At 44.1% G+C, this 18,616-nt stretch overlaps 1 protein-coding gene and 1 long non-coding RNA gene across 2 annotated transcripts; one reads left to right on the top strand and one right to left on the bottom strand.

Annotated features, from left to right (window-relative positions):
• Positions 1 to 4,675: 4,675 nt before the first annotated feature.
• Positions 4,676 to 5,448, bottom strand: LOC123075365 (protein LURP-one-related 11-like). The gene has a single exon (XM_044497990.1). The coding sequence runs from the start codon at positions 5,403 to 5,405 to the stop codon at positions 4,812 to 4,814; it is 594 nt and encodes a 197-aa protein (XP_044353925.1). The 5' UTR covers positions 5,406 to 5,448; the 3' UTR covers positions 4,676 to 4,811.
• A 5,214-nt stretch (positions 5,449 to 10,662) lies between these two features.
• Positions 10,663 to 16,861, top strand: LOC123075364 (uncharacterized). Its single transcript, XR_006436121.1, has 6 exons — positions 10,663 to 10,802; positions 10,897 to 10,986; positions 11,134 to 11,188; positions 11,646 to 11,720; positions 15,195 to 15,376; positions 16,417 to 16,861. It is a non-coding gene; the product is annotated as an uncharacterized lncRNA (long non-coding RNA).
• The last annotated feature ends 1,755 nt before the right edge of the window (positions 16,862 to 18,616 follow it).

Below are 18,616 nucleotides of genomic sequence, written 5' to 3'. Positions count from 1 at the left end.
AATGGCCAGAAGAGCAAATTCATCTGAAGCAGCACAATGAGAACAAACTCTAGCAGATGCGGCATATCGCTCGGATCATCATAATAACAGCTCATATGGTGTTTTTTTTAGAGAAAAGGTATCAGCCGAGCCTGAGATGGGGCTCGAGCCTAGCCCGGCTTTGAATTAAGAAGTCTTTTTTTTACACAGCATTAAGCGAGATAAAGCCAGCATTAAGCAAGCTTCCCTTCCCACTCATCAAGGGGGAGGGGGAGGTGTACGGCTTGGATGTCTACCGGGGTGCCGTTGATAATGCCTTTGGCGTTAGTCCGAGGATGGATGCCGAGAGGGACCGAACGATTTGGGACCGTGCGCCCGCCCTGGCTTCGACGCCGACCATCGCGAATGGTTGGCGTGCAATGAGGCCAAACTGGCCCATTTATTCGCTATTGCAACCCGAAAATGTCTTCCTGCGCACATCGCCAGCATGGGGTGAGGCCATCCTCTCTTGTTTCCATGATATTGAGGTGTCCAATGCCGCATTACGCATCGGCACGTCCCACGTCCGGAAGTCTCGTCGTCGTCGCTGCCGCAACTAGTTTAGTTGTAGGTTTAGTAGTTTAATATTAGTAGCTTTATGAATCTAAATCACGGTCTGACTAATTTTCCGCCCCTACCTATGAATGAAATCGGCCGTGTTAAATTTCTGCTTACTCTGCGTGCGTGGGTGGAGAATGGGGGAAGAAATAGTTATAGTCTATGACAAATGGGTCCCACCCACATGAAAATTTTGGAGGCTCTGTTTTAGCTGATTCCGAGTTTGCACCTTGACTTGGCAGCATCCAAACTTACGATGAAAGGTCCTCCATACATGTTCTGGAGGCTGCCGATATCTCGATTCTGCTAGAGTTGCTCCTAATTTGCAAACTTGGATCCAATATGCAAGTCACAACATGTAGCATGTGCGAGTTATTGGACCAATCACAACGTCTATGATGGGAACATATTACTGATTATTTGTTCTATTTGGTGAGCATATAGTATATTTATAAAGCAGGTATGTGTATGCACAGCGACCTAACTATATAAGTACTCTTTGTTGCATTGCACCTAATTAAGCTGCTAGCAAAAAAAGGCTATCTAGGTTTAGCTAAAGGTCGATCTAATCCCCATACTTGTTTACACTGTCGTTTTCTCTGATGTCACTCCACAAAGGCCACGCCATGATTTTTTTCTTTCTAAACAGATAGTTATCCACACATGGCTGTTGACAAAGTACCAAAAAATTAAGCTCCATTCATACGTTTCCATCATCTACCTAGATTAGTGCACACATGAGCTTGTTTCCTACAATGTAGCGGCAGTTTGTGGTGATGACCTAATTTAAACGGATACAGATGCACTACATGGATAATGCGGAAGTGAGAACTCAGATATATCTATTTCAGCGACAACTAATATGAGAGAAATTGAGATATTTTAATGGGTCAAATGATTAGCCTATCTCCCAAACCAGAAGAGCAAGGAACACAAGATGGCCAGAGATGCGGTGTTAAACAAAGCAAGGGCATGCGTACCACGAAATTGGGAGCCTTCTGCGGATTATAATTTAGCATAAACAAAATTGTTGGGATGGGAGACTTCTGAAATCATTTAGTGATGACAATTAATCATTTTGATAGAGATCACAAGATGCATGCATACGGAACTACTACTGTACTGGAGTACTTTATACGAGACAAATGAATCTTCAGAAGTGAAGCTTGCTGACCGTATCAGTTGCACTTTTTCTACAAGATGTGGGAATAATAGAAATGAAAGTGACACCTCAACGAATGGACCAGACTAATACGAGTCTACAGCAGTAGGGACAACCATATAGCACATGTTTATCATCAAAGACTCCGTGCTTGACATATGGTTGAATGGTTAGGGAGGGTGGTTGTACCCTCAACGCACGAGGTATCAAACTACGTGTCTCATAAAGGAAAATATGCATTCCGTGTTAGGTGATATTTTCATTAACCATCCGTCCGTGCTGACTACATCAATCTCATGACCCGCCGGCTCACTCTCTTCAAGGTGCTCATAGGTGTACGTGTATTCATTCATAAGTATAAGTGTAGTGTGTGTTCATTCATAAGTATAAGTGTAGTGTCTGTATGTTAGTGTCCGCCGTTGTACCGTGTTTCTGAAAAAAGTGCTTGCATGTAGGATACGAATTCCATGCAAAAAAAAATTGTATGCTAAGAGTTTCCGGTGAAGCATGATCAACCTTGGAACTTCATCCCTGATGAAAGTTTGAAACAAGTTAGCAAATTTAAAATAGAGATATTCTTTAGATAGCAGCCACCACCGGAAATTCCAGGGAAAGTATGCTTAATCAGATGGGGTCATGTTGGCTCATGAGTTAATTGGTCAGATAAGAATATATTTGACCGGGTTGAATGGAAACTGACGTATAAGTAGGTAAAAAAATATTAGAAATAATATAAATGTGACTTGTGCCCCTTTCCCAACGCAAAATGTGGATTCTCCCCACGTGTGTGCGACTTTTTCTCTTGCTAAAAGGCCAGAAGTTGTATATCAATCAGCACAAACCCTTACAGAAATTTAAAAAAAAAATACGAATCAAGATAGCAGATTAAAAAAAAAGAGGTCCTTCTAGCAGCCACCCTTGGAAATTCCAAGGAAAGTATGGTTTACCACACACACACTTTTTCTTGAGTCAATTGGTCAAATAAGAATGTATTTGACCGGGTTGAAGCTGTCATATAAGTAGGTAACAAACATTAGAATGGATATATGATGTTTGTGCCTCCTTTTATGTAAGTTGTTCTCGGAGGTGATTTAGGAATTGCACGATCCTATTCTCCAGTTCAAATTAAAGCATGACTAAAATCATTGATCTTGCTAATGGTAAAGTTCAGGAAAATGTACTCGCTAAGAGAAAATGTGTAGTTGTTTTAGATGAAAGGTGCCTGAAGCTTGTTTCATTAAATCAATAACGCTCGAGAAGTGGATAGACCAACATAACATAGTCTTATAGAACAAACCAAAACTGCAAAGATACATAAGTACCAAATACTAAAACAAGGCCTCGACATCGAGCACAAAACATAGGAATGGGTTCTAGATAAATGTTGCTAGTGATGATCATGGGATCTGACTTTCTCTGTTGATTCAGTGCACATTCCCATGGCCTTCATCTTCCCTAGGGACTCCCACAACTAAAGAAAATAGAGATTTTAATATAGTCAGTTGGATGATTTGGGATGCCCCCTCAATAGGAAATTTGTTGCAGCAATTACACAACTTCAAGGCTAGCATCGCAAATGCCTTTCAAGCTACGCGTACGAGATGACCTCTTAAGATTCATAAGAATACCAATCACCTCATTAGAAGAGGTTGGGTCCCAAGTGCAACCAAAGCATTCGTAAATACATCTCCAAATGATCCGGCCGGTGCATAGTTGGAAATAATGTGATTGGTGTTCTCAGGTTCCAAGCGTAACACACAAGTGCCACCACCCAGGCCATGATTTTTCAGTGGGTTGACACACGCTTTCAGTGGCACCATTGTCGACCAAAGGCACTTAGCATCGCAGATAGCAGGCCCACAAACCAAATACTTATACATAGATTTAACATAGTAGTTACCTTACGCTTCCAACTCCCATGAGGTTGTATCGGTGTTGTCATTGAGGGTAACTCAAACCAACTCCCCACGGAGCGAATCCCAATTTTCTAGCACTCGGTTAATTGAGCTTGCACTTAAACTTGATGTTGACTCAATTGTCTTGCAAAAGGTTGGTAACACTAATTGTAGGCTCAGAGGCTAGGACAAAGATGTGAGGGTGTTTCTCATGAAGGGGCGTTGTACTAAGCCATTTGGTGAACTTGAAAAAAGTGTCCCATCCGTTGCCCGCTGCAAATTTAGTATCTAAACTAAAAATCTTCTTGACTCTTCGGCTCCCGTTCCAAGTATGAGATCCTCTAGGTTATCCAAGAAATAATTAGGAAAATATTTGGCTTTTATGATCGTCATCCACAACCCCGTGGGATCATGAGAAAGCTTCCAACACCATTTCATGAGAAGTAATATGTTCATCTTCTTGCAAATGAACAGCCCAAGTCCTCCCAAAGCCTTAGGGCATCTCCAACGCGGGCGCTAGTGCCCGACGCTAGGATTGTTTCCCTGGCCGTTGTGTTCAATTCCTGGTCGATCCAAGGATTATCTTTGGCACTAATGCCAGCTGATGCGCCGGGCGCTACAAGGAATTTTTCACGTATTAGGAGAGGAAAAATCGGCCCAGGCGCCTATTGGATAGCTGCTACCGTTGGAGACACGGACTCTTGCACAGACGCTAGGAATTTAAATCATTTACTTTAGCTAGTTAAGCCCCTAAGCAAGCGCCTTCCATTGGAGATGCCCTTAGGGTGCAAAGCTCTATCCATCCTACCATATGGTATTTCCTTTTCATGGCATCCCGTCCTCAAAAGAATCTAGCTCTGACTTTTGTCAAATGTTGTTGCGTTCCATCCAAACAGAAAACACTTGCAATTATGTTACCACATGTATACGTCTACAAGGATTTCTTCGAACAACACTTGATAAAGGGTGAAAAAACATCCACCAAAAAGAGTTTTCATGTCCTCAGTTTGGCTAAAAATGTTCCCAAAATGGCTTCTAAATGTTCGTGTGAAACAAGCTCTCGGCTACTCTAAACTAGTTGTACGTACAAAATTGGAGATTTTCGCCAGGAGAACCGGAGAACGAGCACCCGTTGCATTCATCCATCACATTTTTTTTTTTTGAGTGGAATTCATCCATCACATGGATCCGTTCATGAGGCCACGCACAACGACCAAGCCCAAGACGAGCAGGTGGCCCACCTCCGGCCCCACCGTCAGCGTCAGCACGTCCTCTCCGAGCACCACACCCGCCGTCGTCTGCTTCCGCGCCACCTCCGCCACGACCGTGCCATCCACGTCGCGGATTCTGTACTCCGGCTTGCGCGCGCAGCATCCGTCCATCGTGTAGCACGTCCCCGCGCCGCCGTGCATCGCCACGGCGGCCCCGCCCTTCTCGGCCCGGCGCACTCTGAACCACGGCGTTGCCTCCTCGTCCTGGCCGCCGTTGTGGGCGCAGCGGGAGACCTCCCACCTCCTGAACATGCCGAAGCCTTTGCGCCTGATCCTGATGAGGGCGTTGCCGGCGCGGTCCATGAAGAGGACCTCGCGGCCGCCCCTGCAGCCGTAGTTGTCGACGCGGAAGGCGACGGCGCCGTCTGGGCCGTACACCGCGCAGCCGTTGCCGTTGAAGACCAGCGACTTCATCCACACCGTGTAAGCCTGCGAGCTCTGTTGGTTTCCGTAGGAAGAGGTGGAGCAGGGAGAGGAAGGAAGGGGCTGGATCTTGGCCATTGATGAATGACGAGAGATCGAAGAAGAAGATTGCTCTGCCCGGCTGCTGCTGTTGCGATGATTTGGATGGTGGGTGCAGTGGTTGGTTTCATCTACTTATAGATGCTTGAACTACTTTGTTAATGGCAGTGTGTGCGTCACGCGTAAGAATAGAATAGTGCCGCACACCAAAGTTGTTTATGCTCCATCTAGTACTGCTGTACCGCTCCTAGTCAGCACCCGATTAGCATCACGTTTTGCTAGTGCTTGTATGGTAGATGTTCCAAAAAATTCTGCAGAACATCAATCCAATGCATGGGGTTAAAACCTGGATCTTATTAAACCGTAATCCAACGCAATACAAAACATGTGTGCGATCGCATTTAGAAAGAAACCGATGATCGTTCTATCTGGAACACTTGTCAGAAAATAGATTGTTCTGTTTGGCGACCCTCAACTTTGCTTATAACATCACTTATCCACACATGACATACTGAATAAAAATAAGACACAATTTTTTGTCACAATACAGTAATCCTGGATTTGTGTAATCAGGTCCCAGCTCTTTGGACAATTGGTTGTTCAGTAGCGACGACAGAAAATGAAAGTATAATTCTTTAGCTTCTCCCTGCTCCACCTCTTCCTAAGGACTTCTTTACTTTCTTCTCAACGTAAAGATTGTTAAGCACTGGACTTTTTGTGTAACATTATTTACTTATACAAGTATACACTTCTTTTAATGTGCGAGGAGCACCAATAATACAAATTTTATTTGTTGTGTTATTTCCATGGAAAATAATAAATAACTATACCGTTGAAGTCGCCACTAATAACGATTCGATCGGGACATCTTGGTACTTGCAAGTACAAAAAAAATCTTGATCAGCCGGCTATCTAAAATTAAGTAAGAAAATAGTTATTTCTTAGTCAAGTGACTCAGTTCTCAAGTGAACCATAGGCAAGCGCATTAATTATCCATGTGGAAATTTAGAATACACTAAAAAAAGTTATGATATAGCTAAACAAACACTCACCCCATTTATTCTTAGTTGGAAAATAAAATATATTCTACTGTCATATTTAGAAAATAAAACGATGAGCACTGCACGCAGTATGTTTCTCCTTTATAGTTTTATACATGCGTGGAGAATTATGGAAACACGTCTAGCCAGCAGCTAGCAACGTGCTTGTGAGATATGTGTGTCAATGACGAGTTCTTTAGGGATATGTGTGTTAATTCGACTAAACTATGTTCAGGTACATGGCTAACCTGCAGGGATCAGAATCAGATACTCTACGAGCTCCATCCCTCCCTTTGCTTATCGTCTTTTGTAAAGTGATGATGCTACACAAGTACACTGATTGTACTTGTACACTGTGTACACGTGTATCTTGCCCATCGAACATCTATAAGTATATGGTGCTCTTTCATTTGCACGTTCTTGTTAAATTTTTTTTTTATTTGCACGTTCTTGTTGAGGTGAGAATCTGTTCAAACGTGAGCAGTGCTGCATTCGATACGCTACAGCTGAGACTTCTCAAATGTAGGACAGTGCGTCGAATAAACGGTGTGTGTGACTGCTGACTTGCTCCGCGTCTTTGCTCCATAGATCAGCTGCTCGACACTTCACTATGTACTTTTTCCATCCTAAGTCAAAACAAGAATAGATTAAACAATTCTTCCTTTTCACATGTGAGGTAGGACCGTAGGAGTATATGTAGAAGCTTGACGCCTTTTTTCCCCAGAGAATATAAACAGCTTTTCACAGTAAGAGCATCTCCAACAGCCGCGTTAAACAAGCGTCGCGCCGCAAATTTGGCCATTTTAACGCGCCGCAACCGGTAGAGTGGTTCCGGCGGGTGCGCAATAACCGTGCGCGCGGCATATGGAGTTGGACGCGCGGTCCGAATCGCCAACTCGCGATGTGTATTTGGGGCGCCCGCTTTCGCGCGCGGCACACACGAGCGCTCGCGCCACACTCTCTCCTCCCCGCCAACTTCGCCCCGCGCGCGCCGGCGCCGGCGAACTTGACCCGATGGACGCACACGCCGGCACCCCGCTCACCCCATCCTACAGCCGCGACCCCTCCACCGCCGCCGCCGCCTCCGCAAACCCTAGCGCGGGGAGCGTTGGCCTCGCCTCCGCCGGAGTTCCTCCGAGCATCGGCCTCGCGCGCGGCCTCTTCATGCCGCCACGGATGACCTCGGCGGCGGGTGGCGTCGCGCCGGCGCCCCCCCCCCCCCCCCCCGAAGCTCCCCAACGCGCGGCCGAAGAAGAGCAAGACATCCGCGAAGAAGAACAAGGCGGCGGACGGCTCCGGCACCTCGAAGGCGAGGAGGAAGAAGCTTGCAGGGCGTGTGACGGGCGCGGCGGCTACCGAAGCGCCGGCGAGCTCACTCGTTGAACCGGCGGCCGATGCGCACAACGTGTTCGACGATATGCCCCAAAGGTAGATTTTTTTTCCAACTTTTCTTTTCTTGTTATTTTTTGAATGCATTCATATAGATAGCTTATTTGCATTGTTCTATATATTTTGTAGTCTCAACGATGATGCATACATGTCAACTATGGGTGTTGGCTCCAACAATTCGCATTGGTCTCAAACCAATGACATGGATTTCGAAGACCATGAGTTCGAGGTGGACGAGGATGGTGAGGGCATTGTCGACGCGCCGAAAGGAAGAGCGGGCAATTACACCAACGCCGAAGACATCTTACTATGCAATACTTGGTTGCAAGTGTCGAGGGATCCATCCGTCGGAGGTGATCAAAGTAGAGATGCTTATTGGGGGCGGATGAAAGAACACTTTGATGTTCGCAACGTGAGTGGAATTGACCGCTCCGAGCGATCACTTCGGTCCAGGTGGTCGACAATCAACAAGGATTGTCAAAAGTGGGCGGCCGCACAAAAGGCGGTTGACAAGTTGAACCCAAGTGGCACCAATGAGGACGATAGAGTAAGTGGCATTTCATCCATGTTCATCATACTTGTTGTTGGTGTTTGAAGTGCGAACTTGCTTTGCTTTCATGTAGTACAACATTGCACAAAACTTGTTCACAGGAGAGGAGAAGAGAACCAAGAAGGGGAAGATCAAGAAAGGAAGGATATTTACCTTGCCTCATTGCTATGAAGTGTTGAAGGATGATGAGAAATGGAAGAAGCGTGATGATTTGGATTTGAGCAACAAACGCAAGCGAACAATTGAGTTGGATGATGATGATGAGGAGGAGGAGGATGCATCAACTGATGACGGCAAGAGAAGCCCCATACCCAACTCGGTTTCATACTCGAAGCCAAAACGGCCAGATGGGTGCAAGAAAGACGCAAAAGAAAAGAAGAAGAGGAAAGGAGATGATGAGCTCAAAAATGCTATGGAAGCTATTGTGAAGGCAAGAAAAGAAGCCAACGAGGTGAGGAAAATGGCAAGGAACCAAGATGCCGCGGCCGAGGAGAGGAGGGTGGCGGCCGAGGAGAGGAAGGTGGCTTTGGAGGAGAGGAAGGTGAGCAATGAGGAGAGAACTAGATTGTTGGAATGGGAGAAGCACTTGTTCTTCTTGGACACATCTATCCTCAATGAGGCGCAAAAGGAGTATGTCAATCTTGCCCATGAAGAAGTCTTGATCCAAAAAAGAGCTATGATTCGCGCAATGGGTGGCGGTGGCCTTGGCGCCATGGGTGGCGGTAGCCTTGGCGCCATGGGTGGCTTCGGAGCTACCGTGGGCGGCTTAGGTGCCATGGGTGGCTTTGGAGCTACCATGGAGACCATGGGAGCCATGGGTGGCTTTGGAGCACCGCCCGGCGCCATGGCCGCCATGGGAGGCATGAGTTTTGCTTCTCTCATGGGAGGCATGGGTGCACCTCCGGCCGCCATGGGCGGAATGTCTTCCGGTGTGCCTCCTCACACACCTTCCCATGAAGATGCCGTTGAAGATCTTGCCGACACCGTCGGAGCTTCATGTGATGCGGTGCGCGACAATGATGAGGAGAAGGAGGAAGAATCATCTTCGGAGGAGGAAGAATCGTCTTCCGAAGATGAGGACGAAGACGAGGACGAGGCTTGATGTGTCTTTCGTTTGTGTCATGAACTTGGTTTGCATTTTGAACTTGGTTGGATGAACTTGTGGGCATGAACTTTTATTCATCAACTTGTTTGTGTGAAATTTATATGCCATGTTCATTGCATTTTGAATGTTTGAAATCCATTTTGTGCCAAAATGCAACATATGGCATGCGCCGGCGAGTCGCGCGCGCTGCTGGAGCGGCGCGCGCGCGCTGCATTTTAGCGCGGCTGTTGGAGCCAGCGCTGCTGGCCGCGCAAAACCAGGCGAAGGGCGCGCGGAAAAGTGATTTTTAGCACGCGGCGCGTTCGGCGGCTGTTGGAGATGCTCTAAGTAGTACTGTATCAAAATTGAAGTTTTAATTATTTTTCATGGTGGACAGTTTCCTTGAAAATTGGACAAATAACATTCTTGTCAACAAAATTGACTCAAGAACCAAAATGCCACCCCTATGGTTAAGCATAATTTCCTTGGAATTTTCTCCAGTGAGTGCTTTCTAAAGGACCAAAGTATTTAAATCTGCTAGCTTGTTTTAAACGAATTTCGTGTTTTAGCTGAGCATGTTTCATCCTAAACCATTGGAAAAAAAATATTTGCACGAAATTCGTACTATGCATGCAAGCAACTGATTACCCGCAAAAAAAAAAAGGCAAGCAACTGAAGGGTGCGAAGCATAATGGTTTTTGATGATAAACGTGTGCTCTTCATGGACGTCGCTATAGTCTTAGACTTGTGCTAGCACTATCCAAAACAATAAGCTACACACCATAGGCGCCCGCTCGCATCATCCATGTCATCACCTGCTACTGTGCATTCTCGTGCTCGCCAATCGCGTGCTTCCAATTCTTCTGCCCAATCGTGTCGGCAATGCGTCGCAAGCTACGCTGCTAGTATCGGAGGAGCCTACCTCGGGCGCTCACACCCTGGCCTATGGGCCTGGTTTATGCTGGGCCGACCTGTCAGTGGATTGCGGGCGATGCGTGTGGGTGCATTGCGTCTGTGTGAGAGATAGCGATGGATGGTTGGGCTGCGATGAGTGGGGGATAGCGATGGCTGGTGTCAGGGCGCGTTTTGTGGCACACAACGTCTCTTCACCCCCTGGGTTACATGCTCTCTGATGTGAAGGCCCCACGTTGGCCGACCCGCGTTGTATGCCTCCTGTGTACCTCTTGTCTGGGTGTGCTCAGTGAGGTTCGGTTGCTTTCATATCCAGCCACCGTCGTTTGGATGTGCTCACTCTGCTCCTGCGTCTGCCCTCTATTGTGTCCTTCATATATACATGCATCGCTCTCGTCGCCTCTTCGTCCTTCTGCGTCGCCCCATCCAGTCCTCCGCTCCGCTCGTAAAGAACCATGGAGGTAGAATCGCTCTTCCCTTAAGCCAGCCTGTTGTTCTCTTTTTGATAGGTGTTGCTGCTCTTGTTACTGCTCCTCTGTGGTGTTCTTTTACCAGGTTGGTGTTAACTGACTTCTAGATCTGTTGCTGTTCATCGATCGCTCTTCCGGTTCCACCCTCTTCGCTGCACCTTTCATCACTGGCAAGGTACGTTTCATGCTCTGTTCATCTCTATTGATGAGTGTCCATATGTTCATTTTCGATTCCTGGCTGTATCGCTTCATTCACGCTCATCACGTGTTTGTTGTTATGTCTCCTTCGTGTGACGCCTTGGATTTTCTTTCCTTTTTTCAGAAATCGCAGTTCTCGGATCATCATCGGATTTGGTTTGTTCATCTCTCTCGTTCAGGTGCTGTTTGCGGCACCTTTCTTACCATGCCGGTCAGCTCTGCTTTTTATTTTATGTTGTTTTGAGCAAGATTGTCGCATGTGGCATCATGAAGATTCATGTCAAATCAGATGTGTTGTGTTGTGATGCAGACCATAAAATATGTGACTGCCATTTGCAACAAAATCTTAGAACTGCTAAAAGAAATAGGGTGTGAGATGAATTGAATAGGTGCGTGTACATACGAAACTCATGTATAAATACAGATCACCACCCCCCCCCCCACCCCCCATTCGTGGCGCCGGGTAAATAGCACATACGACCATGACAGCGTAAAAGAGTTCAAAGATGTTTTTGACATTATCATAACAAGCTTGATAAGAAAATGAATATTAGTGAATATAGCTTCAGCATATAGCATGCGCTTCTAGCCATCTGTTTGCTCTTAACTGACCTACATTCTCGTTTGTTTTATCAGAAATTGTGGCGATCAATTGATCACTGTGTTTGGATCGTCGTTTCATCTGCTCGGCGCGTCAGCTATAGGACTAAGGTACAGTCTGCACTTTTTTTCCATGCGACTTGTGATACTTGTTCTTTGATTGTGTATGTTTGTTCGCATTTCTTTTCCTTGCGCCGTTTGTGATATCATTTGTGGTACGCGTGAAAGGAGCAGACGACATGAATTCCACTGATCCTGCTGTGGATCGTGCTGCTGCACATGATCGATCTCTTTGCCGGCGCCGCAGCAGAGTAGCAACGCGTTTAGCCTTGTTCCGAAGTGCGTTACGGTTTAGCATGATCTTATGTTATTGTTATCCTTCGATATCCTATTTTGTGCGACCTCAACTTATGTGTGAATCACCTGTTTAGACGCTATGAATTCCGAGGCTGGATCATCACCCCCTACTGCAAACACAACATTCATAGGTACGGTTCGTGAATGTTCCAATTTGTGGCCATTACGGTAGAACCCTTTTAACAAATATTCTACCACAGGTGGTGGTTTCTTTCCAGTTGTGTCGCATGCATACAGCCAGTTAAGACGTCGTCAGGGAATGCAAAAGAGAAAGATACGTGTATGGCGTCGCACAGGTCTGCCCTCCTTGCGTCACCTCACTATCCACCGTGCAAACAACCCCCTGCTGGTTGTGGAAGCGTGCTAAATTAATTATTTCGTTTGTTTGAAGGTTACCCCTACCCTACTACATCTACCACACGCTCTCTGTTTTCTTCCGATTACACAGAATTCTTAAAAGGTAACTTCGAGAGCAAAAGTATTAGACCTTAGACGCTTTATGCAAACATCTAATGTATTCTCTCTACAGCCGCATATAAAAAGAGGTTGTATTTGGGGGCGCCTGAGTACCGGTGCCAGTTCTGTGGCGCTGTGTTTTGGTTCCGTGAGAGATGCAAGAATGAAACATGTGTGCCTGACCGTCGCATCATATATAACCTATGCTGCAAAGGTGGTAAAGTGTCGATGCCGGCTTTTAAAAACCCACCACCTTTTCTATCAGAGCTACTAGGTTTGACGGTGATTCACGTTCTAAACAGTTCTTAGATAAAAGCAGGCAATATAATTCCCTTTTTGCTTTCACCTCCATGGGAGCAGATATTGATAAACATATTAACCATGGTGGTGGTCCATATGTATTTAAAATTCATGGTCAGGTGTATCACCGTATTGGATCACTTCTGCCAAATAGAGGCGCCACTCCAAAACTTGTTGAGCTATATATTCATGACACACGAAATGAGGTATAAAATCGAATTAATGCCGTGATGACCGAAGATGGAGAAAAAGACAGTGGCATTGATAGAGAAATAACTGATGGTTTAATGAAGATGCTTGATAAGTTTAATCCTCTTGTACAAACATTTAGAATGGCTAGATATCGACTTGAAAACCAAGGCGATGAAAGAATTGGTTTTATAACAGTTGGTGCAGAGAAAAATGATCCAGTCCAGTATAGTCTCCCTGCATGCAACGAACTTGCTGGTCTAATTATTGGTGACTTTTGTGTAGAAAACTATAAACACGATGTTATTGTTGATAGTGTGGAAAATGGACTACACCATGTATCTAGCCTCCATCCTGCTTTCATGCCATTGCGATACCCTTTATTTTCCCCGTATGGTCGACGATTATTTCAGCTAGGCATACCTCACAGAGAAATAGACGTAGTACACTCTGTAGATATCACGAGTGACCACCAAGTTCCTGAGGGTAGAAGTCGTGTGTCAATGGCAGAGTACTACTACTACTGCTGTCATTATAAAAAAGAGCAATTCAATTCGTTCCTTTGCTGTGGAAGATTATTTGTACAACCCAGGTTGATAGTTTCACAAGTGTTGAAAAAGGCAGGCTAATATACATAGCAGAGCACCAAGACGACTTTAAATGTGAGCATTTCCAAGGTGTTGCTGACGTTGTTGGGCAGGGACATCTTGACGTTAGTAGTATTCAACTCTCTAATCATTCAACTTTTCATCCAAAAGTACAGATTCGTTCTCATACACCACATGAATCAATTGGCGCTTCGAATCTGCTAAATGCACATTAAGATTCAGTTTCACCTACTGTTTCAGTTACATGAATATCTTTGTCATCACTACATCAATTATATATTAATCTATTTTACTAATTGTTTTACATTTTGCCTTCCCGATTAATCACATACATGCTCACCTGTACACATAATTCTCATCAGTGTTTTTCATGATTGTACTCTACTCTACCACCATGTGCTGTCTCAGTTAGTTCCCACATATGTCGTTATGTGGATGTAAAACAACTATAAGAATAAATGATATATCCGTAACCCTATACATTCATCACAGCCATCTCTAAATGGCACCACCAGCTATCCATATCGATTATATCGCCATTTTATCAATTGCTTCAGCGACATCTATAGCGCCATATGGAGTACATATCATACTTGCTTATTTCCTGTTTGTCCTGTTCTATGAACGTCGCCCACTACACACACTAATTCAACCTTTCTATGAACGTCGCACACTACACACACTAATTCAACCTAATTCAGAGAACGTAGCTCACTAGCTTTCTGTGCAATTCTATAAGCAACAAAACATTTTTAAGATTCATCACTCCCGCTTTCCGTTTTACTCCTCTTTCAAAGTTAATAGTTTCATTCTTATGTTTCACCATCTCCAGTGGAAATAATCACATTTCGTATTTCTAACACTATACTTTATGATACGATGAATAGACTGAAGAGAATGAGCAGCAAGAGTACATCATACGCCGTGAGCACATAACTTATTTCTTTGTTTTTAATATGTGAAACAACAAACTCACAGCTTCATAACCAACCAAGTATCAGTGTATTTCTTTATCGACTGCCTTCAACTATTCACTACATCTGCTAGATTAATATTTATTTCCTTTCCTACTGATTGGTCTCACCATACTTCTCTCACAAAATTGGCAATCACACTGCTCTGTTCTACTTTTGCTTGCTCAATGTTTGTTTCCTTTTGTAGTCATCTCCTTCAGCATGTCAGACAATGCAGACCTGAATCTGTATGCAATCGTTTGTGCTTTCTCTATTCTACAATCTGCTTTCACCATCTGCTATATTTTAGAACTTCACTTCTCTCATTTTAAAAATTAATACTCAATTTACTTATATGACCTCATGTCTAAGGGCCTGTTTGGATGGCTGCCAAAGGCTACCCTCCCAAAATTCTTGCCGTTCACCATAGCGTGGGCAACCGTTTCGATTGCAGCCGAATTTTCCGATGGCTGCCAATTTTTTAGCCGACCTTTGTCACTCTATAGTACCACACGAGCAAGTTCCAGCTCACAGTTTTCTTCACCAAAATTCTGGCACCCCATCGTTTTGGTACAGCTGGTTTGGGTTCAATCCAAAGAGACCCTAACACCCAGCCTACTCTCTTATATAACTGAAATCTCCTTTCCCAAACAAACTATGACATTTACGGCTGTTGCAAGCAATACTTAACTTGCTTCTCACCTACTTCCAATTGAATGCAGGAATACCTGGTGGCATCCAGTACTTTGGTGAGCTTGAAGACCACTTTTACTGGGGTAATGAGGTGAAGCTCTATGAGCACCACATAAATGCTCTCTTTGCTATGTTTTGGCACAAAGAGCCAGACATCAAGTACTGAGTGTGCACAATCAGCAAGACGTTTGCCAAACCAGGCTAGTATATGGTATGCTCAAATGCACAACCTATCCAATGTTTACTAACTTCATGATGTAGCAAGTTGTATCTCCATACTATAGAACTCCCACTTTTTATTGATTTTTTTAACAGAAAACATGTTGATTGTTTCAAACTGAGTATTTGTGCTTTATCCTTTATCTTTTGAACACCACTACTAATGCTTTAGTGCCATGCCCATGCTGTATGTGAAAATGACATATTTGCTTTCCTACGTCTCTTTGTAAGCCCAATTTTTTCTTCGGCATTCTTTCCCACTCTAATACTTTGTTATACTCAATGAGAGTCATTGAACTCACTTTTGCAATATTACTTGTTTCTCTTAGAATTCTATAGTCTGCTGTAGTCGACCATTCGATTACCCGCCCATCTATTTTTAGTTCTTCATCTTCCTCTACTGCTTCACTCTTTTGATGTGCTTCACCAGCCATTTTAGAGAATAAACAATGGTGTTCTCTTATGCATTTTAATTACCTAAGAGCTCTAAGTTTGTGATGATACAAACGAAGGTTGGCTTACAGATTTTCTTATTTATACTATTGTTCTATCTATGCTTAAGATATAAAAAATTCTTGTTCTGTTCATACTACCTAACAGTCAGCAGTTTAGTCATCTCACAAATACCAATTATGTTCCCTTTCTCACTGTATACCAGATAGATCAAGACCTGGTCTGTTGTTATTTTTCTCCTGCCACTTTGGAAGTTTTCTACTTCATCTTTTCTAGCTTACCATTATCTTGCTTACTATATCAACTTTGCTACAACATTTTTTCATTCGTTTGTTCTCTGCTCATACACTAGGTTGTGCATACTCAAATTGTCAATTGGAGACCAGAAATATTGCCTTCTCTTTGTTGTTTCATCAGCCATATTACTTGAGCATTCATAAATTGGGTCCTCAAGACGTTTAGTCAATAACAGTAATTTTGTATGAGCATTAATATCATTAATATCCATAGAACACGCTCTTATCTTCCATATCACACAACAATTTCTGTCCATGTAAATTACTTGCTTTCTTGTACCAGTATTTTCAGGCACGAAGAGAACCTGCTGGACTACACTAATCCAAACAATGATACACTCATGGTCAGACTTGCAAATGGCCGTCTGCTCACCGAATGTCGCATCATGCTAGGAACTGACAAGAGGGCCACTATAACCACCAACTGGTCTGAGTTTTGTCGCCGCACCAACATTCACGAAGGAGACATCTGTGCATTTCATTTCAGGATCACTTCAAAGTGCCGCCTGGTTCTCACCGTGCACCGCCTCTAGATGCACCATTGAAGACACTGTAACCCCTGTGTCAATATAATCTAGCACTAAGTACTCCTAATTATGCTCTATCCCATGATAACATATGTTTGCTTTTGGGCCCTCTTATCACATGCTTTTGAAGACGCTAAATCTATGTTGTTGCTTATGTAAAGTGCACTATTCTTAGTCAGATGGTTCATGTTCAGATCCATAATGGGGTTTCTCTGTATATATATTTCTATTTCTGCTGCTAAGTTTCTTAATTAAAGCAACCATCCCACACACTCTAATTAGAATAGAAAAGTGTGTTAAAGCTAGGGTCGACTACAACCAGGCACCACCCAGCTCCCCCTCAAGAGGCGCGCCCACCTAGTTCTCATCCAATCGATGAGGTGTCATATTCTGTTTATTATCTGATTTCCATATCTTGCAGAGAAAGCGCATCAATTCGGTCAGCAAGCTCACCTTCTCGAGATCCCCTCCCTGTCTGTCTCTTGTAAAATATAAAGTAGTGTATCACATACGTACAAACAGTTTTTGCATGCTATCTCCAAAAGATTAACTGTGTGATTAACAAATAAAAATGATCTTGAGAAGTTTCCCGTCCAAATGATATAGTTTATGCTCCATTACTAGCAGAGTTGCTGATCTGCACAGGGCTCCCGATTTCATGGCATGCCCTTGCTTTGATTAACACTGCATCTCCGGCAATCTTTTTTCATTGTTCTTCTCAGTTGGGCTAATCAATCCAATAAATATATTCAGAACCATGCATGCGTGGCATCCATATGCATTTTAATTAATTAGGTCATCATCACAAACTGCCGCTAGCATGCAGGAAACAAACTCATGCGCACTAATCTAGTTAGATCATGGAAAATTATGAATGAAACTTATTTTTTTTGTTACTCTGTCAATTGCCATGTGTGGATAACTGTTGTTGTAAAACAGTTAGTTCATGATGTGGGTCGTGGCCCTAGCTACGTGGAGTGACATCAAGGACAACGAAAGGGAAAAAACACAAGAACAGGATTAGATCGATCGTTAGCTAAACCTAGCTAGCTGTTTTTAGCTAGCAGCTTAATTGGGTGCAATGCAACAAAAGGAGTACCTACCATCATTTGGTTGTGCCTACGTACGTGTCGGACCCGCTTTATGGATTAGATGCTCACCAAATAGAAGAATCCCTAGGATACTTCCGTCATCGACGTTGAGATCCAAGTAATCGCACATGGTACACATTGCTGCTTGGATACTGGATCCGAGTTTCAGCTTCATGCGTTGGAAATGAGGAAAGCGAGACAGTTCATGTGTTTGTACGCTGCAGAGCAAGAGCGTTAAGTGTCAAGCTGCATGTATCGATCACACCAGTCCTCCCTTTTGCAAGCATTTTCAAACTAAACATGATGGTGCTTGGTCTGAGTGAACTTTTTGCCTGTGTGTTTCTTGGGCAGCACACAAAATTTACATCTAGGCCTGCTTGGATTGCTTGTTATTTAGACCTAGTCCAAGCAGACCTTAATCCTACAGTTTTTCCCCTCTGAACATATGCATGTGCTAAGTAGGACTGTAGGAGTAGTACATTTCTATTCTTATAACATGTGTGCAAGGTAAGAAGCCACACTTTGAACTGTTCCACATGCACGTAGGTAATGATGTCTGCCGTGCAAATGCAATATACCGTTACATACATGTAACCGTCTATTTTTCTGAACGGTCACAGGGGGAGAAGATCCTGATATCTACTACACAACCTTCTTCTTGTAGACGTTGTTGGTCCTCCAAGCGCAGAGGTTTGTAGGACAGTAGCAAATTTCCCTCAAATGGATGACCTAAGGTTTATCAATCCGTGGGAGGCGTAGGATAAAGATGGTCTCTCTCAAGCAACCCTGCAACCAAATAACAAAGAGTCTCTTGTGTCCCCAACACCCAATACAATGGTAAATTGTATAGGTGCACTAGTTCGGC

Source organism: Triticum aestivum, chromosome 3D (assembly GCF_018294505.1).
Source record: "Triticum aestivum cultivar Chinese Spring chromosome 3D, IWGSC CS RefSeq v2.1, whole genome shotgun sequence".
NCBI classification, from domain to species: domain Eukaryota; kingdom Viridiplantae; phylum Streptophyta; class Magnoliopsida; order Poales; family Poaceae; genus Triticum; species Triticum aestivum.
This window is presented reverse-complemented; position numbering and strand designations above follow the sequence as displayed.

Bases quoted from the DNA above. Each gene is read 5' to 3' on its own strand.
- LOC123075365 (XM_044497990.1), bottom strand. From the start codon at position 5,405: ATGGCCAAGATCCAGCCCCTTCCTTCCTCTCCCTGCTCCACCTCTTCC.